At 42.8% G+C, this 25,812-nt stretch overlaps 1 protein-coding gene across 3 annotated transcripts; it reads right to left on the bottom strand.

Moving 5' to 3' along the window:
- Positions 1-1,102: 1,102 nt before the first annotated feature.
- On the bottom strand, positions 1,103-25,349 carry LOC115786035 (leucine-rich repeat-containing protein 43). 3 transcript variants are annotated; one of them, XM_030738038.1, is made up of 12 exons: positions 25,140-25,349; positions 24,826-25,038; positions 24,000-24,110; positions 18,609-18,754; positions 12,467-12,705; positions 12,186-12,349; positions 4,593-4,746; positions 4,056-4,195; positions 2,865-2,954; positions 1,993-2,202; positions 1,688-1,790; positions 1,103-1,465 (listed from the first exon to the last, which is right to left on the bottom strand). In XM_030738038.1, exons 1-12 carry the CDS (start codon positions 25,224-25,226, stop codon positions 1,281-1,283), a joined length of 1,842 nt encoding a protein of 613 aa, XP_030593898.1. In that variant the 5' UTR covers positions 25,227-25,349; the 3' UTR covers positions 1,103-1,280. The 3 variants fall into 3 exon arrangements, with proteins under 3 accessions (XP_030593898.1, XP_030593899.1, XP_030593901.1); XM_030738039.1 differs by having other exon boundaries at positions 1,103-1,462; XM_030738041.1 differs by having other exon boundaries at positions 4,125-4,195.
- Positions 25,350-25,812: the final 463 nt, after the last annotated feature.

The raw sequence follows: 25,812 nt of genomic DNA, 5'->3' as shown, positions 1-25,812 counted from the left end.
AGGGTGTACCCTGCCTCTCGCCCTATGACAGCTCCCAGACTCCTCTCCAGTACACAGGCGTAGACCTTCCCAAAGTAGCGTGAGCCCCCTGTAGTTGGAACATGCTCTCCAGTACTCCTTGAAGATGGGAACCACCACCTCAGTCTGCCAAACCAGAGGCACTGCACCAGAGCTCCACATGATATTACAGAGTATCAAGCAAGACAGCCGTACAACAGCCTTCAGGAACTCAGGGCGAATCTCATCCACCCCAGGGGCCCTTCCACCAAGGAGCTGTTTAACCACTTCAGTGACCTCAACCCCAGTGATGGTCAAGTTGTCCCCCTCGTCCCGACACTCTGCTTCCTCCACAGAACACTTCTCAGTGGGATTAAGGAGGTCCTTGAAGTATTCCTTCCACAGCCCAACTAGATCCCCAGTTGAAGTCAACAGTGCCCCACCTGCACTTTTCCCCTCTTGAGACGCTTCACAGTTTGCCAGTCATTTTGAGGCAGTTCAGAAGTCTTTCCATGGCCTCACCAAACTCCTTTCACAACCAAGTTTTAACTTCAGCTACTGTCAGAACCACGTTACACTTGGCCTGGAGCCCCACAGGCTAACCAAGCCCAATAGGACTCCTTCAGCTTGATGGCTCACTATCTGGTTCAGGGATTACCATCACAACAGGCACCAACCACCTTACAGCCACCTTAAAAACTGACAAACAGAACATGGTCCACTCAGATTAAATGTTCCCAGCCTCCCTTGGAATGCTGTCAAAGTTCTGCTTGAGGGGGACATTAAAGGTCTTGTAGACTGGGGCCTCTGCCAGATGCTGCCAATGATGGACAACAGAGTTGCCAGCTTGGGCATCCTTCAGCAGAGGTGAACCCCACTGTATCTAGCCAGTGTCTCTCGATTTCACTGACGGGATTTAAAAACTAAGTTTAAACAATAGCTTCCATGTAAGTAAAACGGTCAGTCTGGATGTTCTGGATGTTTTTGGGTTGGGTTGGGTATGGTAAAATGCTTAGTATCAACATTATCCAGTCCATTTAGACTCATAATTTGGCTGGAATAGGATGCAAACACAGCAGATTGATAACACTATACATTTAGGAGGTAATAGATTTATTATGCAGTTATCTCAATGGTGTGTTCACAGTCAACAGAGAAAAACCAGGAAGGAAGGACCCAGAGGAGAGGGATTTTTGGGTGAACTCTAACACTGGTTTAGCCTGTTGAATCTAACATGGTCAGGACTGGTTTGGAGGGATAAAGCTGCATTGACCCACACCAGGTTAAAAAAAGCCAGATTTACAACATAAACCCAGCTTTCTGCTTCGGGGGGTTTGGTGCGGTAGGAGAAAGTGGTGAGCTTCCGACGCAGACTGCCATTTCTCCAACTCCACACTCAGCTCCACAGTCACTGGTTCCAGTTGGCCAGTGACAGAGTCAAGCTCTTTATTTCCTTTTCCTTTATCTGCTGAGTACAACATCAAGCAGGATTACACAGATTGAAAAACAAGAGTTCACTGACCTTTAGCCTTCTTTATTAATATCCTCTACCAGATATAAACCACAGCATCTACAGCTGCTCTGACTTTCAAAGTGGTGAGGTCTGGGACTTTTATCAGATATATTTTACTTATGCAAAAGCAATTTTGAGATGAAACAGTTATCTTTTCCAGCTCATTATCTCACTAACCTTTTGACAGCGCTGTATTCTGCTGTCCTGCACCGCTGCCTCCCCTCCCTTTTTTTTCCTTGTCCTCCTTCTTCTTGCTCTCTTTATTTTTCTTTCCCAAAGCCTAAAGATGTATGAAAAAAATATCATAGACATGTATGTACATTGGGCAAGTTATAAAGTTCTTAGTGTCTTTTTGTTTTTAAATTGCTACACTTTTGGATGTGTTTTCCTATTTTAAAGTGTTTTGTCCAATGCAACTGAACCAAATGACGGCCTCAGCAATGCCTCGGCTGCATAAACTCATATATACCATGCAAACTTGCCTTTTGATGTGTTTGTGTAGCTTCCAGCTCAGAGTCTGTGTGCAAAGTGCCAAAGTCACAGAGGACTTTGACCTGTTGGCCTCCTCTGACCAGGCTTTGCAGGGGGATGTGTACAGAACCAAGGATTCGTCTGATGGGGGCATCTTGGAGCAGCTCAGGTGCAGATTTTTTCTTTTTGTCTTTATACTTGGATTCAGATTTAACTGGAGACTATAAAGACACGACCAGTGGCATTAAATTACTTTACACTTATGCAGTTTCATCAAGGCTCTCCCCATGGCTATTAAATTTCTGTTGACTGACTACCCCAGTTCTAAAAAGTTGGGACACTGTGTAAAATTTAAATAAAAGCAGAATGCAATGATTTGTAATGCTCATAAAGGAAAGGCAGAGTTTCTCGTAAGTAAAGATGGGCAGAGGTTAACCAATCTGCAAACAGCTGTGCCTATAAATCATGGAACAATTTCAGAATAATATCCCTCAACGTAAAATTGTGAAGACTTTGAATACCTTATCATCTACACTGCATAATATCATCAAAAATCTGTCTGTACAAGGAGTCTCTGGACCCTCAGGCAGTACTGTATTAAAATCATACAGTACTGTACTGGAGTACTGGAATAAAATTTGAAACCTTCTGATTATCATCTGACTACCGTGTGTCTGATATTGAACTATACGCTCTGTCATGTGGCCACAGGACATAGAGATTAAGAACAAGCAAGGCTTTAAATAAATGACTCTGAGCCTAAAAACAAGCCCAAACCAGAAGTAAGTGTATCTGTCTACATCATTACATTTTTTAACACAAGTTTCCATGTTCCACAACAGTCCAGGATTTTCCTGAAAAGCAAAGTAAATGGTAGACTTACTTCTTTCTCCTTCCTTCCTTTCTTCTCTTTTACAGTTTGGCTAGGTTTGGTCACCAAGACTTCTTCAGAAGTTACAGGCCACGACAGGACCTACAACGACAAACCTAAAATGAGTTTTGACGCATTTTACAGCTTGTACTGGTCAACAAATTTTCAGACGTCTGCTTCAGAAATAAAATGGGGTATTTCTTATGGCATTTGATGTGCTGAATCTGGAGAGGTACTTTTCTCCCTTATTGGATCTGGATGTTTGATTTGGAACAGATTATCACCAGATGACTTTCCTGATGCAACTGTTCCATTTCTCAGGACGGTGAGATCCAGACCAGAGAAAAAATTAATAGTGAACAGAACTGAGTTTATTATGGGGCCTGGGGAAAATTAATTGCACAGATAGTGGAGTTTTGATCATGAATTGTGAGCTTATGCCTCCTCGTCTGTTCACAATCCCTTCATATGGTAATATTTCACATTTATACATTATGCAAGAAGTGAAAAATCCGAAGCAGGTCTCTATAGAGAAGATGTAACACAAAACATTATATTAGAAAGCATATCATGGTCATTCCACCTCAATTCATAAAAAAAAAAAAAAAGTTGTAAATGCAAAGGTTATGAATTTCACCGAGTCACAGTTTCAAAACTCATATTGTGTTTGATGTGGGGTGTTTTAGTTTACTTAAAAAAACCCAAAAAAACATAACTCTGCAGCATTATAGACTTCCTGCTACAAGGAAGGTGAAACCAGAGAAGAGAGCCGAAAGTCAATTAGAGAAATAATATGTGAAATTTGACATACCCGATACATTTCCAGCTCATACAAGCCCAATTTCAGCAAAATTAGATGAATAATTTAGGAAGAATGGCCATCCCATCTGGAAATCAGCACCTAAGTCCCATTTCGTCATTTTTGCCAAAATGGTTTTTTTTTTTAGAAACAGAGCCGAGGTTCCTGGCACAACTTCACTTACTTCCAAGGTGCATGGAGAAGGGCAGGAAGTCTGAAGAGTGGTGACCCGGATGAAGAGCTTTAACCTCTTCAAAATGTGTTTTCATTTTTTGTTTCAGTTAAGTGCTTTTGGTCCCAGAAAGCGTAAGAAAACTAGAGCCAAAACTAGAGCCCAGAGTTATTAAAATTTGGACGCAGACTCGTGTAATCATACACCCCCTCTCAAACCTTATTTTCTGTACCTTTTCTTCCTCTAACCTAAGATGTAGTCCCCGATTGAGGAATTTCTTTAAATCTGCCAGAGCGCTCACAGTGTGGGTTTGTGTGTCACTGAAGTCCATGCTCTCTGACCACGACAGTTTGGATGTGCTGTGCCTTAACACTGTTGAGAAAGAAATGAGGAGAACGTACATGTCATGAATACTAATATTAAGCTAAAAGAACAGGAGATTAAGTGGTAACTTATCAGTGTCTTTGATGCTTATAAATGTGATAAAGGATCAGGCTCGTCATTTGGTTTCAGGATATGTGGGCCTACAACTCTTTACTGTCTGATCTGACTGTATGTTTCCTTGAAAGCACTTGTGTAAAGTCCACAGACTTTGATAAGAAAAAATTCCATCTCATTTGAACAGGATGCATCACTAAACTAAATTAACTGTCAAACAGGCATTTTTTCCAAACACTTTTTTATGCTTAATGTCACCCCGTGAGTTTTTTTTTAATGTGCAACATTTTACCTCGAATATGCACAGGTCAGATGAGAGAAGTGTTATTACCGTATGCAGTGTCACAGCAGGATTCCTCATAATTTAACACTAAAACGCCAGCATCCGGTTTGGACGTCTGTTTTTCACAGTTCTTGTTCGATTGTTGGTCGTCTGTCACACGTGCTGTCGATGCCGTGTCGGATTTTGCCTCAGTGTCAAGTTTCTGTAAACAAAAAATGTCAAATTTGAGCACACCTTTAGCAGTTCATATGATAGCTATCACTTTGGACTGAGTTTTTTGTGATGTTGCAGACTTAATATATTTTTTGTAACCTTTTTCATATATTCACACTTTCATATTGCAGCATCAGTGTCTAACAAGGTTTTTTTTGGGGGGGGGGGCATTTTTGCCTTTAATGGACAGCAGTACAGTGAAGATTGACAGAAAAGCAAGAAGGGGACACAGGTCGGACTTGAACCTGGGCCAGCTGTATTTGGGCCATGTGGCCTCTGGTCACCTGCTCACTCACTGAGCCGACCCCAGCATCCATGACAAAATTATTTATGATCTTTGCTTGTGACAAGTAATTTAGCTTCATATTGCATTATTTTTTCATGTAAAATTTATATTAACAATATTTTTCACTGTCAACGCTTGAACTTGTTGGACTTTCTCCATAAATATAAGTAAAACTTTGGAAACTGTTGCATTCAAGAGGAGTGATAGCTGTATCTCCCCTAATGTAATACCCACCTGTTTTTAAAGATGCTTTGAAAGTACATTTTTTGGCAATTAAATGAAGTAATCTGTTTGAAGTAATCTGATTGAAAGCACCGAGTTAATGCTGCACAGTATTAAGGAAAGCAAAAGATCTGAAGTTCTGACTGAGAAAAGTACAAACTGTTTTGATGAGCTGTGAGATTCAGATGAGAATTGCATCAACAAATATAACAAATATCTTTGGCACTACAGTATGCACAGGAACAGTAAGGCCTATGTGAGTGGGTAAATGCATTACTGATTTGAGAACTGCATTAAAAGTAGTGAGAATGTCATGATCCCGGGCCTTATGCCCAGCATTTTGTGTTTTTCTTCTTATGATTCAGTGTTATGGTGTTTCTTAGTTCATTCATTTAGAGTCTTAGTTTGTCTACTGTTCCATATTTGTTATAGTTATTCTGTTCTGTTCTGTTCCCTGTGTGGTACCCCTGTGTCTATTCTGTCCCTTTGTCGTGTCTCTGGTCTTTTGTGTATTGTGGTGTTGTTTACTTCCTGTGCAGTGTGTCAAGTCTGCGTTTTTGTCTTCATCTAGTTGTTTCCTGTTTTATTTTGTCAGTTCTTGTCCCATGTGCTCTGTGTATAGCTTTACTTCCCTGTCTCGTTTGTGTAATTATTTTCAGCTGTGCCCTCACCTGTTGCCCATTCCCCAATTACCCTGTTGTGTATTTATAGTCTCAGTCTTCCCTTTGTTGGATTGTTTTGTTGTTTTATGGCTGTGTCTGCTTTCTGGCTCTCTGTTTCCCTGATGTTTCTAGTTTGGTCCCAGTTTAGGTTTATTTTGTCTGTTTGCATCATCTTTTGGTTCCTGTTGCCACTGCGCTCCTACCTAAATAAATATTCACTTCCCATCACTCTTACCTGCCATCTCCTGCGTCCTGCAATTGGGTCCTCACCTCCATACACAGTCACACAGCCCAGTCACGCACTGTGACAGAGAATGACATTTCTGATATGAGAATTGCACCAAAGCCATTGAGAAAAACTGTAATCAGATGCTTAACACGATACCCAGTTTATGTTCAGTTTCCCTCCAGCCTTCTTTTCGTGATTCCTGTTTGATTATGTTGATTAGATTAATGTCAAAGTAATAAATTACCAGTGCACTACATTGTGATATCCCAGCAGTTATAATCACTCAGTTATTTTTTTTTTTAATGGTCAAAAAGGGATAAAAAGTATTCAAACTAATTTGATTTATTTTGAAAATATTTATGCTTTTGTGCCAGATAGTAACCATGGTATTCATTACTTAACTGCCATCATCAGTTGGTAAGATGCATTTGCATAATATTATTAAAAATGTAACTTAAAGGCATCACACCAAAGGACAACAAAACTTAACACTTTCAGTGGTTTGAAAACATTATTAAATATTTGAACAATCCTGAGAGATTTACCCAGTATGAAAATCTCACAAGCTTCACAGGTCATGGACTCATTAAATATTTTCTTTTTGATTCCTTGTATGCTTTTTGTTTATAATCTTTTTTGTTGAGGATGGGCTGTGCAGCAGGCAGGAGGTGGCCCCAAAATACAGGACAAAGCAGCTTTATTGCTGAGCACTTACTAAATACAAACTAAAGCAAATCAGGAGCAATTATTTCAAAACTAAGACTCTTCAAGGAACCAAAACTACAAGGAAAGACACAACCATGAGGGAGCATGCAACCAAGCACAAGCAAAGACAGACAATATATATACACACACAGGATAAAGCGGGAACAGGCAACAGGTGGGAGAGCAGCTGAAACTAATCACAGATAAAGAGACAAGGAAAGTAGAACTAAACCTAAAGCAAACAAGACAAGAGACTATCAAAATAAGATAGAAAGAAACTAACACTAAGACAGACTCAAGCATCCAAACTTGACACAAAGAGAGAAAAGTAAACAAACATTCAAACCGGAGATGAAAAGGAGAGAATACAGAAATGAGACAAGAACAGACTGGACATGAAGGAGGAACTAACATCATAAAACAAGAAACCAAAATGAACTCATAAGCACTAAAAAATAATATTCTATCCATCCATCCCATCCATTCTCTTCCGCTTATCCGGGGCCGGGTCGCGGGGACAGGAGCCTAAGCAAAGAAGCCCAGGCTTCCCTCTCCCCAGCCACCTCCTCCAGCTCATCCGGAGGGACCCCAAGGCGTTCCCAGGCCAGCCGAGAGATATAATCCCTCCAGCGTGCCCTGGGTCTACCACGGGGCCTCTTCCCGGTGGGACATGCCCGGAACACCTCACCTAAGAGGCGGCCAGGAGGCATCCTAATCAGATGCCCGAGCCACCGCAACTGGCTCCTTTCGATGTGGAGGAGCAGCGGCTCTACTCTGAGCCCCTCCCGGATGGCCGCACTCCTCACCTTATCTCTAAGGGAGAGGCCAGCCACCCTTCGAAGGAAACTCATTTCTGCCGCTTGTATTCGCGATCTTATTCTTTCGGTCACTACCCAAAGCTCGTGGCCATAGGTGAGGGTAGGAACATAGATCGACCAGTAAATCGAGAGCTTCGCTTTTACACTAAGCTCTCTCTTCACCACGACAGACCGGTGCAGCGTCCGCATCACTGCAGAGGCAGCCCCGATCCGTCTGTCGATCTCCCGCTCCCTTCTCCCATCACTCGTGAACAAGACCCCGAGATACTTGAACTCCTCCACATGGAGTAAGAACTCGTTCCTGAGCCGGAGAGAGCACTCCAACTTTTTCCGGCTGAGGACCATGGCCTCAGACTTAGAGGTGCTGATTCTCATACCGGCTGCTTCACACTCGGCTGCGACCCGTTCCACTGCGAGCTGGAGGCCACCACCTGATGAAGCCAACAGAACCGCATCATCTGCAAAAAGCAGAGATGAGACTCTGAGGCCACCGAGGAAGAAGCCTTCCGCCACCTGGCTACGCCTAGAAATTCTGTCCATAAAAATTATGAACAGAATCGGTGACAAAGGGCAGCCCTGACGGAGTCCAACACCCACAGGAAACGAATCCGACTTATTACCGGCTATACGGACCAAGCTCTCACTGCGGTTGTACAAAGACTGAATGGCCCGCAACAACGGGCCAGACACCCCATACTCCCGCAGGACCACCCTAAGGACACCCCGAGGGACGCGGTCGAATGCCTTCTCCAAGTCCACAAAGCACATGTAGACTGGTTGGGCAAACTCCCACGCACACTCGAATATCCTTTGAGGATAAAGAGCTGGTCCAGCGTTCCGCGACCAGGTCGAAAACCGCATTGTTCCTCCTGGATCCGAGGTTCGACTAACGGACGGACCCTCCTTTCCAGCACCCTGGCATAGACCTTACCGGGGAGGCTGAGGAGTGTGATCCCCCGAAAGTTGGAGCACACCCTCCGGTCTCCCTTCTTAAAGATGGGGACCACCACCCCGGTCTGCCAATCCATTGGCACTGCCCCAGATCTCCACGCGATGTTGCAGAGGCGTGTCAACCAAGACAGCCCTACAACATCCAGAGCCTTCAGGAACTCAGGGCGAATCTCGTCCACCCCAGGGGCCCTGCCACCAAGGAGTTGTTTAACTACCTCAATGACCTCACCCCCAGTGATGGTCAAGTCATCTCCCTCGTCCCCAGACTCTGCTTCCACTACAGAAGGCGTGTCAGTGGGATTCAGGAGGTCCTCGAAGTATTCCTTCCACCGTCCGACTATAGCCACAGTTGAAGTCAGCAGCACCCCACCCGCACTATAAACCGTGTGAGTGGAGCACTGCTTTCCCCTCCTGAGTCGCCTGACGGTTTGCCAGAATCGCTTTGATGCCGTCCGAAAGTCTTTTTCCATAGCCTCACCGAACTCCTCCCACACCCGAGTTTTTGCTTCGGCCACTGCCCGAGCTGCATTCCGCTTGGCCTGCCGATACCTGTCAGCTGCCTCCGGAGTCCCACAGGCTAACCAAGCCCGATAGGACTCTTTCTTCAGCTTGATGGCTCCCTTCACCTCCGGTGACCACCATCTGGTTCGGGGGTTACCACCACGACAGGCACCAACCACCTTGCAGCCACAGCTCTGAGCAGCAGCCTCAACAATGGAGGTGCGGAACATGGTCCATTCGGACTCAATGTCCTCAGCCTCCCTCGGAATGCTGTCGAAGTTCTGCCGGAGGTGGGAGTTGAAGATCTCCCGGACTGGGGCTTCTGCCAGGCGTTCCCAGCACACCCTCACAATACGTTTAAGTGTGCCAGGTCTGTCCAGCATCTTCCCCCGCCACCTAATCCAACTCACCACCAGGTGGTGGTCAGTTGACAGCTCAGCTCCTCTCTTCACCCGAGTGTCCAGAACAAACGGCCGCAGATCTGATGATACGATTACAAAATCGATCATCGACCTGCGACCTAGGGTGTCCTGGTGCCATGTGCACTTATGGACATCCTTATGTTCGAACATGGTGTTCGTTATGGACAAACTGTGGTTTGCACAGAAGTCCAATAACAAAACACCATTCGGGTTCAGATCGGACAGGCCGTTCCTCCGAATCACGCCCCTCCAGGTCTCACTGTCATTGCCCACGTGAGCATTGAAGTCTCCCAGCAAGACTATGGAGTCCCCAGATGGAGCACCCTCCAGCACCCCACCCAGCGACTCCAAAAAGGGTGGGTACTCTGAACTGTCATTTGGCGCATAAGCGCAAACAACAGTCAGGACCCGTTCCCCAGCTCAAAGGCACAGGGAAACTACCCTCTTGTCCACCGGTGTAAACTCCGACGTACAGGCAGCAAGCCGGGGGGATACAAAAATACCCACCCCAGCTCGCCGCCTCTCACCGAGGGCAACTCCAGACTGGAACAGAGTCCAGCCCTTCTCCAGGAGACTGGTTCCAGAGCCCAGGCCATGCGTTGAGGTGAGCCCAACTATATCTAGCTGGTATCTCTCAACCTCACGCACTCGCTCAGGCTCCTTCCCCACCAGAGAGGTGACATTCCATGTCCCAATAGCCAGTTTCGATAGCCAGGGATCGGTCCGCCAGGGCCTCTGCCCTCGGCCACCGCCCGACACACACTGCACCCGACCCCTACGACACGTCCTGCGGGTGGTGGGCCTACAGGAGGGCGGGCCCATGTAACCTCTTCGGGCTGCACCCGGCCGAGCACCACGGGCTAATGCCCGGCCACCAGACGCTCTCCCTCGAGCTCCCTCCCCAGGCCTGGCTCCAGGGTGGGGCCCCGGTAACCCTATCCCGGGCAGGGTAAACTGTTCCCTCGTTGTTGCAAACATAGGGGTCTTTTGAACCGCTCTTTGTCTGGACCCTCACCCAGGACCAGTTTGCCATGGGAGACCCTACAAGGGGGACAAGCCCCCGGACAACATAGCTCCTGGGATCACTGGGGCACACAAACCCCTCCACCACGATAAGGTGGCGATTCACGGAGGAGTCCTCCGTGAATAATATTCTACTCAAATCTAAAATCACAAAACGCAAAACCCTGGGTCCAAGACCATGACAGTAGTTGAGTCTAATTGATCCTCAGGGTTTGATTGGTTCCTTAATTCCAGGTGTTGATTGTTTCTGTATTTTCTTGTATTCTGTGTTCTGAGTTCCCATTAGGTTCTGAGTTTTGATTTGTTTGTTTTTGTGAGCTCTTGTCAAGCTTCCTATATTCTGCATTTTCAGTTACTCACTTTTGGTTTTACTTTGATAGTCATTGATCTCTTGTGTTTGGGTTCAATTTTACTTCCTTGTCTTGTTTTAATTAGTTTCAGTTGCGTCTTGTCACCTGGATAACGTCCCTCTATGTTCCCTTGCCAAAGAAAGGGGACTTGAAGCAGTGCACGAATTATAGAACGATAGCACTGGTCTCACGTGCCAGTGCTATCATTCTATAATTTGTTCCTTCAGTTGTTTAAATTTTACCAAAGTAAAGGTTAGGGTTATGATTATGGGTCCCCTTCCCACATCCTCATTCACAACTCATGATGACATGACCTTGAATGGGGCCCTTCAGCTAAGTATAATTGTCTATTAAAATGTTCAAACAGAATCAGATTATGGCGTGACTCCACAGGACAGTGTTTCCAGTTTCAAATTGCTATGATTTTAAAAATATACGTATGGGAGAAAAAAAAGCCATTTACTGCAATAGACACTTAACACAATTACACCAGAAATGTTTAGCAGCATTTTAAAATTTGTCTTTGATTTATAAATGTTTAATATTTATTGTCTTTGTCCAGACAGTCACACATTAGGCCAATTTTGAGATTCTGGCACAGAGTTTTAAAAGATTAAAAATGAGGTCAAGCTTAATGATAACAGGCCTCTGTAAAACAAATAAGAGTTTACCCATTTACAGCATGTTAAATGAGGACAATGCTAACTAATTAATTTTATCTCACAAGACAGTGAAACTGCCATGTCATGAGTAAAATCCAAATGTGTTTTTTTTTTTTTTTTTTTTGTCCTGGTAAGCACTGAAATTCAAGTTAATTTCATTAATGCTTCAAATTCACTTTTAAAGTTCCCTAAAAATTGAAGATGGCTGTTTGAATTACGAGATTTTGCCTTTAGATGAATGAATCATACCTTAGTTACATGTAATGAAAGAAATACTTTAATCACACATAACTAAATGGAAGGTGAAAACGTCACAGCGCTCAATTTGTGTTAAAAAGAGAAGTTGTAGTGGAGAGATTGCATAACCAATTTGGAAGCAACAAATGATGAACTTATCAGCGTGTGGGTAACATTATCTTTTTACGCAGGAAGGAAACATTTTGTGTGAATGTGGAAAAAAATAGCATTCATTATTTTCACCATTGTATGTTCAATGCAATGTTTCAAATCACATTAGAAACACAGAGTGATATCTTGAAAAGCACTTAAACTTACTTATATGGTAAAAGACTGAAAGGTGTAGGAAGGATACGTCACCAAGTGAGCAAGCGTCTGATGACTAAGGAACTCGTAGGTGATAAAATAGCAGTAGCTGACAACAGGGAAATCAGGAGCTGTGTCATCCACGGTCATCAGAGGGTCTGGGATTCCCATCAACCTTCCCACACTCACCGTGGCTGATGCCATGCCTACTACCAGATCTGTGCACAAGAAATGCATCCCGATGATATAATCTGTAAGCACACGCTTGACATGGATGAAATCAAGAAAACTGGAGCCCTCACTGACAAGAGTCAGAGGGCAGTTCACATTCTCACCACTCATCTGGGCCAAGCCCCTAAAATGACGTCTCTCATCAGGGGAGATCCATGAGGCGTCCAGATAGGAAAGCTGTGGGAGACTGTCCACAGTCAGTCCCGGATATGAGGGCGCAAGCGTGAAAGGATTTCCCTCTAGTACCAGGGTCTTGAGGCAAGGCAGGGTGCTCAAGGCATTCAGCAGAGCCGGCTGGTCCTGAAACTCACAATCACTGAGGTCCAGACACACCAGCTGTGGCCTAAAGACAGACAGAGGTGCTGGTTTTACTGGACAGATGTGCACGAGACAACTAGTAATGCAATTGAGAAAATGAAGAAGATCACAGCTGTTAACTGTGGTTTAAAATTGCTATTAAGAATTATTAATTATCAGTATCATTAACAAAAAGAACAAATATAAATAAATAAAGCAATTTTTACATAGTGTGCACCTGCAAAGGAAATGTACTCTCATTTTTGTTTAATTTGTGCCTCACTTGTTCCCTGTCAGATACTGTGTGTGTGTGTGTGTGTGTGTGTGTGTACCATCCATCCATCATAAAGGCACAATACTGAGCTAGGCTGTGGGGATTAAACAATGCTCAGGTGGTACTAAGGGGGCCGAACTGTGCCAAGAAAATATCCCCCACACCATTACACCACCACATTATCCTGAACCACCGATACAAGGCAGGATGGATCCACGCTTTCATGCTGTTTACATCAGATTCTAACTCTACCATCTGACTGTTGCAGCAGAAATCAAGACTCATCAGACCAGGCAACATTTTTGCAGTCTAATTTCAGCAAGCGTGTGTGAACTCAGTTTCCTGTTCTTATCTGACAGGCGTGGCACACGTACTACTGTAGCCCATCTGCTTCAAGGTTCCACCTGTTGTGCATTCATGCTTAGCTTAGCATAGCTTGGCTGTAACAAGCAGATGTGAGTTACTTTTGCCTTCTTATCATCTCAAAGCAGTTTTTCCCTTCTCGTCTGACCTCTGATATCAACAGAGCATTTTTGCAGAGAACTGTTGCTCACTGGATATTTTCTCTTTATCTCTGTAAACCCTAAGGTTGGTTGTGTGGGGAAAATCCCAGTAGATTAGCAGTTTCTAAAATACTCAGACCAGCCCGTTTGGCACCAACAACCATTCTCAGTTTGAACTTCAGCAGGTCGTCTTGTACATGCCTAAATGCAAATGCAAATGAGTTGTTGCCATGTGACTGGCTGATTAGATATTTGCATTAATGAGTGATTGACGAAGTGTACATATTATATATATATATATATATAAAAAAGAAAAAACTGAGGAGGAAAAAACTGTTTTTCACAGAAAAAGAGGAGCTATACCTCCTCATCCCTGGGTGTAATTTCCACCCAGGATTGCACTACTTTGCACTCCATTACTACACTATAACTGTGGACAGAAACAACACAGGATGTTATCACCTTGTAGGCTGTGTAAGAGGTTTTGAATTTATCTTAAAACGTTATCACTAAATGTCAACCACGGTGGATATCAGTTATACAAGTTCTCAGTGTACTAATTCCATTCTGCTTCCATGACGTATATCACCCTCCACCACATCCCAAAGTCTCTTAAATCACCTTTCTTCCTAATTCTGATGTTCAGGTTGTTTGCGTTAAGGAGCAGTTGAACAGGTGTGCCTAATAAAGTGGCTAGAGAGTATATACAGTGGGTACAGAAAGTATTCAGACCCCTTTAAATTTTTCACTCTTTGTTTCATTGCAGCATTTGCTAAAATCAAAAAAGTTCAATGTATTTTTCATTAATGTACACTCAGCACCCCATCTTGACAGAAAAAAAACAGAAATGTAGAAATTTTTTCAAAATTTATTAAAAAAGAAAAACTAAAATATCACATGGTCATAAGTATTCAGACCCTTTGCTGTGACACTCATATTTAACTCACACGCTGTCCATTTCTTCTGATCCTCCTTGAGATGGTTCTACTCCTTAATTGGAGTCCAGCTGTGTTTAATTTAACTGATTGGACTTGATTAGGAAAGGCACACACCTGTCTATGTAAGACCTCACAGCTCACAGTGCATGTCAGAGCAAATGAGAATGATGAGGTCGAAGGAACTGCCCAAGGAGCTCAGATTAGATTCAACTCACTGTCATTGTGTACACAAGGCACACAACGAAATGATCGTTCCAGATCACTCATCCAGAGACGAGCATCTGCGATCTTGCAGCCAGAAATCGGCGCTACCGTTAGGCAATGTGGTTTAAGTGTCTTGCCCAAGGACACAACGCAGCGCAGGGACAGGCTCGCCTACCCACAGTGCAGTAGTGCAGTGGGTAGGCAAGCACCTACTCACTGTGCTACTGCCCCTAATATAAGAGAGACAGAATTCTGCCAAGGCACAGAGCTGGCCAAGGTTACAAAATAATTTCTGCAGCACTCAAGGTTCCTAAGAGCACAGTGGCCTATATAATCCTTAAATGGAAGAAGTTAGGGACGACCAGAACTCTTCCTAGATCCGGCCATCCAGCCAAACTGAGCAATCGTGGGAGAAGAGCCTTGGTGAGAGAGGTAAAGAAGAACCCAAAGATCACTGTTGCTGAGCTCCAGAGATACAGTAGGGAGATGGGAGAAAGTTCCACAAAGTCAACTATCACTCCACCAGTCTGGGCTTTATGGAGTGGCTCGACGGAAACCTCTCTTCAGTGCAAAACATATGAAAGCCCGCATAGAGTTTGCCAAAAAAACACATGAAGGGCTCCCAGACTATGAGAAATAAGAGTCTCTGGTCTGATGAGACGAAGATTGAACTTTTTGGTGTTAATTCTAAGCGGTATGTGTGGATAACACCAGACACTGCTCATCACCTGCCCAGTACAATCCCAACAGTGAAACATGGTGGTGGCAGCATCATGCTATGGGAGGTGGTTTTCAGCTGCAGAGACAGGACAAGTACAGGACAAGTGCAGCTAAGTGCAGAGATATCCTGGAAGAAAACCTCTTCCAGGGCAGCATGGTTAGAATACCATACAGTTAGAAGGCCTGGGTTCAATTCCACCTTGGCCCAGGCCCCTCCCTCTCTCTCTGTGTGGAGCTTGCATGTTCTCCCTGTGTCTGCGTGGGTTTCCTCCCACAGTCCAAAGACATGCACTTAATGGGGTTAGGTTAATTGGAAGCTCTAAATTGCCCATAGGTGTGAATGAGAGCATGAATGGGAGTGTGGATGTTGTCTGTCTCTCTGTGTTAGCTCTGCGACAGGCTGGCGACCTGTACAGGGTGGACCCTGCCTCTCGCCCTATGTCAGCTGGGATAGGCTCCAGCCCCCCCCCCCCAACCCTTGGACCTTGCTTTGTGCACTGGTGTACACTCATGTTGGAACAGGAAGGGAAAATTGAAATCGTCCAGAATGTCTTGGTATGCCGAAGCATTAAGAGTTCCTTTCACTGGAACTAAGGGGCCGATCCCAACTCCTGAAAAACAACCCCACACTATAATCCCCCCTCCATCAAACTTTACACTTGGCACAATGCAGTCAGACAGGTGCTGTTCTTCTGGCAACCACCAGGAGAACCCAGACTCAGAATTATCAGACAGAGAAGCGTGATTTGTCACTCCAGAGAACACATCTCCACTGCCCTACAGTCTAGTGGTGGCGTGCTTTACACCACTGCATCTGACGCATTGCATTGCACTTGGTGATATAAGGCTTGGATGCAGCTACTCGGCCATGGAAACCCATTCCATGAAGTTCTCTACGCACTGTTCTTGAGCTAATCTGAAGGCCACATGAAGTTTGGAGGTCTGTAGCAACTGACTCTAGAGAAAGTTGCAAACCTCTGCACACTATGCGCCTCAGCATCTGTTGATCCCACTCTGTGACTTTACGTGGCCTACTACTCTGTGGCTGAGTTGCTGTCATTCCCAATCACTTCCACTTTGTTGTAATACCATTAACAGTCGACTGCAGAATATTTAGTAGTAAGGAAATTTCTCGATACATCTGTGGCCACGGAAGTGATTGGGAACACCTGAATTCAGCATTCTGGATGGGTGAGTGAATACTTTTGAATATACAGTAACAGCAAAAAGTGTGGCCACCTGAGTGTGTCCAAACTTTTGACTGGTACTGTATATGTATGTATATAAATAACCTTTAAAGGTTTTGCAGGTTGTTATAGGTGGGATTTTTATTTTATTTAATTTTTTGTTTTATTTTTGTTTTTTTCCCATTTGCTGTTTTGGCTGGTAATTGCTGGTGTTTCAGTAGTGATGCAATCATCAACAGTTTATTGTGACTCACAAATGAATGACAAAATCATGTAAAAACCCTTTCAAGAAACACCTTCAACTAGTCTCAACCAGTTATTAAAAGTTTCCCAGTTTTCATTGTAGCTGCATTTCATTTTAGTTGTGGTTTTTATTATCATATTTTACAAAGATGTGTCTAGCTTGTGACCTCAAGTCTGAAGAAGTGCATGGATGCCCGAAAAGTTACTATTTTTTGAAGGTACTATGGCAATAAATTATCTCCCAGGAGCGTTCTGGTGTGCAGACTGTCTTTTTCTCCTAGTTTGTGACCTGCAATCTTTGGGTGTAGAACAGGATGGTGACAGGGTACCCTGCAGAAAACCCATCATGACAGCCATTCAGTAAAATTACAGCTTTTCACAGTGTTGCTTTTCAAAAACTAAAGCCATTAAAAATTTGGGAGACTGTCGTAATAGGTGGGACAAGGGGTGAAAGCGATAAACATGCTTTACAGTCCCACATAAAGAGGAGCATCTGCTCACCCTCCAAAGAGAAAGATTTGGTCCCCAGGTGTTTCAAGTTCTAAATATTTTCCATAATGTCAAACTGTCTTTTTGAGATGATCTCAGACCAACAATCGGTGGTAACACTTGAAAAATGACCCTAAACACACACACACACACACACACACACACACACACACACACACACACACACACACACACACACACACACACACACACACACACACAGTCAACCTGCAAATATTTTTTGTGGTTTCATGGAGTACTGTGTAAATGTCTTGAGCCCTTCATTTCTCTATATTTTGCTTCCAATGAGACAGACTTTCTTGCAGTAGTTCTTCGGGCTTTCTGAAGATCTTTCAGTTTTTCTATGGACATTGCCTACTTTTTTACTCATTTTTCATCCAGTCCTTCTACGCAAACATTTTTTGGTTGTTTGTTTTTTGTTTTTTTTTTGTTTAAACCACTGAACACTGACCTATAAACAGCATAAAAAGGCGCCTGAATCAAGGGATGAACCAGTGTTGTGTCTACACATAACAGTCAAATTAACAAAGAACCAATTTTTTTATTGCATCTTTGTCACTTTGTGACCAGCAGCCTGCTGCAAAAACACATTTGTTCCCCTTTTTTTTTATGAATCTGCTAAAAATGCCAAACATAACACAGTTTTACAGACATAAAATAGTATTTGTGATAATGTGATTCCCAAAGAACTACTGTATAAGCCAAAAACATGGTGTATCTCGGCATGGCGTGAAGCGTCCTTACAAAAATTTGAGGAAACTGGACAAGTGGAGCAGAAAAGAAGTGGCAGGCCTAAAAGAGTATCTGCAGCAGGATTAGCAGTATCTGAAACTCATGTCTTTTGAAATTTACAGCTCAAATCATACAGTAACACTTCCTGTGTTAAGTAGACTTGAAGTTACATAAAATATTGTTATGTTTTTAGATGTTTGAAGTTCTGTTTAATAGAGGATTAATAACAAAAACCACTGAGCTCTAATGTGAAGCTGTAATACTTCTTTTTGACAGCAACAGGCACAGACATCATCAAGCCTACTCTTCATTTGTAAAACTGCAAATGCTCTGGGGTTTTTTTCTTACTGTTTTGTGGGTGAGATGAAAAGATTTCATACCCAACAGCATCTATTACAGTCTCTGATGGCCATTTTGGCAGGAAACCAGCTGGTGTTGCATCAGTTTAATCAGAGCAATGTGAGGTTTCACAGACAAACAAATCTGCATTAAAACAACCAGGAATGAAATAACGTCATCATCCTACCTTCTAACAAATTAAAAAGTATGCAGTTGCACCTGAGAATTTCATTTTGACCTGGTTAAGTTTTCTTAAAGAACAGGAAGTTGTCTGGTTTTGTGTGTGTGTGTGTACTAACCAGTGTCTTCCAGTAAGATGAGAGATGACATCATGGGAACCCAGAGTGTTTGAGCTGAGGCTGAGGTACTGCAGGTGAGGAGGAGGAGGAGGACAGCTGGTGAGGGTGTTTAAAGACGACAACTGGTTTGCACGTAGCTCCAAAATCTTTGAAAGAAGATTGCAATAACATCTTTAGGTGGCATAAATCCCCTGGAAGTACAAGCACTAGAACACATGATTATCAGGTAGATTTTAATGGGGTGCATATGAGCTTCAGTGTCACTTTATTCTGTCACTTTCTGTGATTGGCATTATTATGGTAGGAACTAACTCAGAGATTTTTAATAGATGCATCTATTACATTCACAAAGTTGAAAGTTGATTGCCTCCCTGCCCACACAGCAAGGTGACAACAATACCACATCAGCCTTTTTTAAGCTGAGGGGTAACCAGTCAGTCAGTGATCTCAACATCACAGTATCAGCTACACCATGTTCCCTGATGTAACCCTTCTGGGCATCATAGACTTTATAAAACAATAGATCTCCAAATGGAAAACAAACAAACAAAACACTAGGATCTCTTGAGCTGATTTGCTGAGCTGTCATTCTCATCATGCATTAAAGCCCAAAACAAAATATATGGATGTGTGTGCTTTACAGTGCTTGGATTTTATGCATTTTTGTGACACTGAAAGAAAGAGAGGGAGAGAAGCAAGGAGAGATAAAAGGCAGTGAAAGAGAGAGAAAAAAGAGTAAGAAGGAAAAAAGAAAAAGAACAAGTGAGAGAGTGAAAGTACACTGGTTGCAGGACTTGCTATTGTCAACTTCTGGTGTTATCTAAAGCTGTGGTTGTCAAAAGCACCACATTCTTTGGTCTTGCTGAAGAATATTTTTTCTTATGTCTGAGGATTCAGCTCTCTCTCTCTCTCTCTCATGCTCTATGTTGTGCTCAACCGCTTGACCCCTGCACATAGGGGAGATGCAGGCACGCGGGACCTCCCTAACAGTCTCCATCTCCAACCCCAGTAAGACTTGTTTACCCAAACTGCTACATGTACAGTACCAGTCAAAGTGTGTCCAAACGTTTGACTGGTACATGCTGTGTTTGACCTGTATGGGATAACTGGATGGGGCTGAACAATGTAATGTGATATTTTAAGGCGTTGTATAAGTAAGGTGTCTTCTTTGTTTCTTTGAATTCTTCAGCTGCATGCTCTGTACTGACTGAATTCCTTCTTGCAAGAATAAATTTTCACAAGACGGCTCTGGCAGTAGACTTTTTTTTTACTAAAATGTACTAATATTTTCACAACAGTTTTCACCTGGTTGAGAACCTCTCCTGCTCCCTGAACACCACCTCATTAGCCAAAGTAGCCCAGCAGTGTCTCGTCTCTACTTTCTGGAAAGGAAACCCCATCTCCTGCCTCCTGTCCTCACCACATCCTACAGAGTGACTATCAAGAGCATCCTGAGCAGCTGTATGAGTATCTGGTAGTGAAACTGCACAATATCCGACTGTGGCGGAGAGTGAGTACAACTGAAAAGATCATCAGAACCTCTCTTCCCTCCATCACAGACATTTGCCACCCACATTGCATCTGCAAAGCCACCAGCATGTCTGTTTTTATTGCATTCATGTATTTATTTCTCAAAAATTAACAGGAGCTGGAAGAGAACATGGGGTCCAGAGGAGTCCAGATGGAGATGGAGGAAGAGCTGGTTCCTGTTGCTATGGCACCAAATGAAAGAGAATATAAAAGTTAAATTCAATTTTATTTATATAGCCCCAAATCCCAAGATACAGTCATCTCAGACATAATTATGTGCATATTATGGTGAGACTAATTCCAAGGCTCACCTATTGATTTTAATATACATGTGTGCTGTCCCAACAAGCCGATGGTTAAGGACTTTTTAAATTTAGTGGACTCTTTTAGCTTTATCCAGTGGGTATCAGGCCACACACAAGAACGTGGACACACACTGGACCTTGTTTTATCGTTTTATCGGACTAAATTTGAGCCCTGGCTGAATGACTCTACTCGTGCTGTTAGACGTGAATGCCGAAAGGCTGAATGGAAGTGGAAAAAGGACAAGCTGCAGGTGTCTTTTGAAATATTAAAGGACTGTTGGCGTCACTATCAGGCAACTGTAAAAGAGGCCAAACGAGAGTACCTGTCAAATATTATTGTGGGAAATAGTCACAAGCCTCGTGTACTGTTTGATACTATAAATACTGTTCTGAATGCCCCTCAATCTACTGGCATCGAGCCTTCAACTGAGGCTCGTGAGAAATTTCGTGATTTCTTTGTGGCAAAAGTAGAAAATGTTAGGGCTCTCATATCACCTCCTGTTTGTGACCCCTCAGTCTCTGTTCCCTGCTCTGCTGCTGCTTTTCACCAGTTTGCGCCGATCACTCTTTCTTCTTTATCTGAGATTGTCGGCCTCTTAAAGCCCTCAGGCTCCCCGATTGATGTCATCCCACCTCGATTTTTTAAAGAGGTTTTTCCAGTATTAGGCCCTGCTGTTCTTGCTGTTATTAACAGCAGCCTGTCCTCTGGGGTGGTTCCTCAATCTTTTAAGCACACGACAGTGTTGCCATTGATTAAAAAACCCGGATTAGATTCCACTGTATTGTCAAATTTTAGGCCTATTTCTAGGCTCCCTTTTCTATCAAAAATCTTGGAAAAAGTCATTTATAGCCAAATGAAAGCCTTTTTAGATGAAAATGACATCCTTGAAACTTTTCAGTCTGGTTTTAAGCCCCTCCATAGCACCGAGTCTGCCCTGCTAAGGGTGTTTAATGACATAACATCACCATAACATTTTAATTTCTCATCTAGAATGTTGGGTGGGTATTCAGGGCGCAGCTCTGGAGTGGTTCAGGTCATATTTGACCCAAAGAACATTTTCTGTTGGCCTAAACAATTTTAGATCATCCTGTGCACCTCTATCATGTGGGCTCAATACTTGAACCACTACTGTTCTCTCTGTATTTGCTCCCCCTTGGTTCTATCCTTAGGAAGCATAAAATTGCTTTCCACTGCTATGCAGATGACACCCAGATTTAGATGCCCCTAAAACAAAGTGATGCGAACACCGTCCATACTCTAACAAAATATCTCAATGACATCAAAGCTTGGATGGCTTCAAATTTTCTGAATTTTAATGATAAAAAGACAGAGGTCATTGTTTTTGGTGTGGGCAGCACGGGGAGGGTCACTCCTGTAGATCTGGGTTCTTTATCTCAATATGCTAAGCCCACGGTTACAAATTTGGGTGTCAAAATGGACAAAAACCTTAAGCTGGAGGGTCAGATTAATGCTGTGGTTAAATCTAGTTTCTTTCATCTGAGACAGCTTGCCAAGATAAAAAATATCTTGTCGAAAGATCACTTTAATACAGTGATCCATGCCTTTGTTACAACCAGGTTGGATTACTGTAATTCTTTGTATTTTGGTGTTAATCAGTTCTCACTGTCTCGTCTTCAGCTTGTACAAAATTCTGCTGCACGGCTATTGACTGGAACACGTAAGAAGGAACACATCACTCCGGTTTTATCTTCTCTGAACTGGCTTCCTGTTTATTTTAGAGTTCATTTTAAAATTATTTTATTTGTTTTTAAGTCCTTAAATGGCCTTGCACCACCCTACCTCGCAGAGTTGCTGGATCTACACTTCCCTTCCCGCCCGCTCAGATCTGCTGACCAACTGCTTTTGGTCGTACCGAGGACTAAGGGGAGGCTCAGGGGGGACAGAGCATTTGCCGTGGCAGCTCCCAGGTTGTGGAACGCTCTGCCTATACACATCAAACAGGCCTCTTCACTAGCCATTTTTAAATCTTCTCTTAAGACCCACCTTTTTCACCAGGCGTTCAAACAAGCTTGAGATGTTTGTATCGCAGTGTATTTATTTCTTTTTTTTTTTTTTAGTCTAATTTTATCCTGACTTTTGATTGTGTATTTTATTTTTTATTTTATTGTTGCTCTTTTGTTTTTATATGTTACTGATGCTCTTATTTATTGTTATATTTTATTGATGCTCTTATTTTTGGGTGTTGACTTTTATGTTTGTCTTTTGTTGTTTTCCTTCTTCCTTGTTCAGCACTTTGGTCAGTGCTTGCTGTTTTAAAGTGCTCTATAAATAAATTGGCTTGGCATGTGTTCAAAGAAATTGTTAATTCAATCTATCTGTAAAATAAACATCCTAGTAACCACAAGTAAGCCAGCAGTGTGAGAGCTAAGTGCTCTACTGGGGTGATGCGGCACTATGAGGTCTTTAAGATAAGATAAGCCTGATTATTCAAGACCTTGTATGTAAGAAGAAGAATTTTAAATTCTATTCTGGATTTAACAGGGAGCCAATGAAGAGAAGCCAATATGGGAGAAATATGCTCTCTCTTTCTAGTCCCTGTCAGTACCCTGGCTGCAGCATTTTGGATCAGCTGAAGGCTTTTCAGGGAGCTTTAGGACGTTGTAATGAATTACAATATTCCATCAATATTCCAGAGCTCTGACTCTTTGTCAGCCTGGCTACAGTGCTGAAAAGAAACCTAGGGTTGTTGTGAGTTGCACCACAGAATCAGGCACTATTGATTTGAGGCTTTCCTTTCCAGAGCCAAACCAAGGATCTTTCATTTACCAAGAAACTGTGTTAACCACCACACCATTGGAGGTATCAGTGATTCCAAGACCTTATATTACCAAATCACCCCAATAGAGCACTTCTCTCTCAGACTGCTGGCTTACTTGTGGTTCCTAGGATACTTAAGAGAAGATTGGGAGGCAGAGCCTTCAGCTTTCAGGCGCCTCTTCTGTGGAACCAGCTCCCAGCTTGGATTCGGGAGACAGACACCCTCTCTATTTTTAAGATTAGGCTTAAAACTTTCCTTTATAATAAAGCTTATAGTTAGGGCTGGATCAGGTGACCTTGAACCATCCCTTAGTTATGCTGCTATAGGCCTAAGCTGCTGGGGTGGGGTTCCCATAATGCACTGTTTTTTGTTTTTTTTTTTCATTCACCTTATTTACTCTGTTTATAATTTACTCTGTATTTAATCATTAATTATTATTAATCTCCGGTTCTTTTCCACAGCATGTCTTTTGTCCTGTCTCCCTCCCCTCAGCCCCAACCGGTCGCAGCAGATGACTGCCCCTCCCTGAGCCTGGTTCTGCTGGAGGTTTCTTCCTATTAAAAGGGAGTTTTTACTTCCCACTTAAACACTGTTCCCAAATGCTTGGTCATTGAATTGAATTGAATTGAATTGAACTGAAGCAGGAAAGGTAACTGCTTTATATTGTTTTTGAGGAACCATGAATTACTATCTAATGATAACAATGCTGTATAAAGTATCTACACTTAAATTTGTTAATTGCTTCAAAGTCAAGCTTCAGCAGGACTGTGACTTGCCTTTAAAGTGCTAGGAAGGTTTGCTGTGGGGATTTCTGAGATTTTGTTGGCACTCAGCACCAGTTCCTCCAGCTTTGAGAACTTTAACAGGCCATCATCAATGTCTGTTACCTGAAAACACAGACAGATGAAAGATAAAGTTTTACAAACGTGTAAGAGCATAAAACATTAAGTAAATTTGTTCTTTAATGTTTTTTTTAACAGAATCAGATGATGAGTCATCCGAGGTAAACTGGTAGCTCAGAGTGGAGAAATTGCATCCATTTATTTTTTGAGCCTATTGCATATGGCAATTTTGGGACAAAATTAACCTCAAATAAACCCAAAGTGTTGTTGAAGGATACCTTACAGATTCTATTATAAAGATACCATTATATCAGATTAACAGCCAAATATCAGACTGATCTGTTACAGGTCTGGACTCAGGCAATCCAGTTCTGCTTAATGGGATGCTATAGTGATGTCAGAGGTTTGCATTAGGATATCATTATTGCATAATTGTACAAGGTCTGGTTAGGTGTGAACAAATTTGTGTGTCAAGAATCAGATTTGAAGAAAAAGAGAAATACTAAAAGGTGCATCAATATTTCAGCCAAAAATCAGCCTGATATCAGCCTTTTTGACTCATATCAGCCTATTGTCAAATAAGAGGACATCATCATTTACATCATTTAAACATTTGAATATACTGTGATTAAACAGAGAAACAGAAATAGGATAACAGCCTCGCCACCAACTGTCAGCCAGAATTGTTAATTTTAACATTTACATAATTTTTATCCTTTGGTTTCACAGTTGGTGTACCCCTAATGACAGGTCTACTCACACCTCTGTCAACAATATGAAGTGCAGTGAAGTAGTTGTAAATGAAGTGGGTGTGCAGGCGTTCAGGTGCGAGCACAGCCAGTCGTCTCAGAGGCAAAGCCTGAGGGCTCCATGATACATCATGCTGCCATGGAGAATGAGGGCAGCTCAGCAGATCCAGGAGAGCATCCGTGGACTCTGTCTCTGCGCGCTCCTCACCATCTTTGGTGTTTCTCTGCATAAAAAATACACGTGTTTAGTTTGGTAGGCTCGTTAAAAACAGGACTGTTAGTGTTGTGAAGTACTGGAGAGACATTCAGTGTTTAAGATACTTACCCATGTACCATTTCCACAGGGAAAGTCATTCAGACACAGGCGGCAAATCAGCTTCTCTATCACAGCAGAAAGGGTGCTTGAGCTCATGACTGACAGTAGTTACTGTGTAATGTTATCTCATTAAAGTAGCTTTACACCATAGTTACGCTGCAGCTACAGTATGCCTGTCAGTGGTCAGTCTTTGGTCTGTCAGGAAAAGGGCTTCTGGTCTTTGTTTACAAATGCTTCTGAGTTGCCTGGCAACATCTGGGGCTCCATGCAGGTACCCTGCATGCCTGTGAAACATTAGGAGGGAGTTTTTCATCAATGGCTCTGATGTCCTCACTTGTAGTAACCATTAAAAATCAAAGCAATTGAATAACAATGAGGAAAAAAGGGAAATTCCTTTTTAGACCTGAAAATTTCCATTGCTTATCAATATTACAGTTTATGTTCCATTTCCTCCTTCCTTGTACTAGAGTACTAAAATACTTCCTTGTAGTAGAGTATTCTTCTTTGTAATTCCTGAGTTTAGTTTTCATCATCGTCAAGGCTCAAAAGTCACAGCATAAATAGGTGACTGTCACCAAAGATTGTAAAAACACTGTTTTTTTTTTTTTTACTTCGTACTCTAAGTTAAAAATGACAACCGAAAGAGCATGAAGGCAAAAAGTGGCATCTCCCACAAAGCCGG

The sequence above is a fragment of the Archocentrus centrarchus genome, chromosome 9, assembly GCF_007364275.1.
Source record: "Archocentrus centrarchus isolate MPI-CPG fArcCen1 chromosome 9, fArcCen1, whole genome shotgun sequence".
In the NCBI taxonomy this organism is placed as follows: domain Eukaryota; kingdom Metazoa; phylum Chordata; class Actinopteri; order Cichliformes; family Cichlidae; genus Archocentrus; species Archocentrus centrarchus.
Note: the sequence above shows the minus strand (reverse complement) of the source record. Positions and strands in the feature narration are given on the sequence as shown.

Coding starts and splice junctions, on each gene's coding strand:
- LOC115786035 (XM_030738038.1), bottom strand. CDS start 25,226: ATGAGCTCAAGCACCCTTTCTGCTGTGATAGAGAAGCTGATTTGCCGC. Junction 2,955..4,055: donor TTAGGTTAGAGGAAGAAAAG/GTACAGAAAATA, acceptor TTGTCGTTGTAG/GTCCTGTCGTGGCCTGTAAC. Junction 1,791..1,992: donor CTACACAAACACATCAAAAG/GCAAGTTTGCAT, acceptor ATACATCTTTAG/GCTTTGGGAAAGAAAAATAA.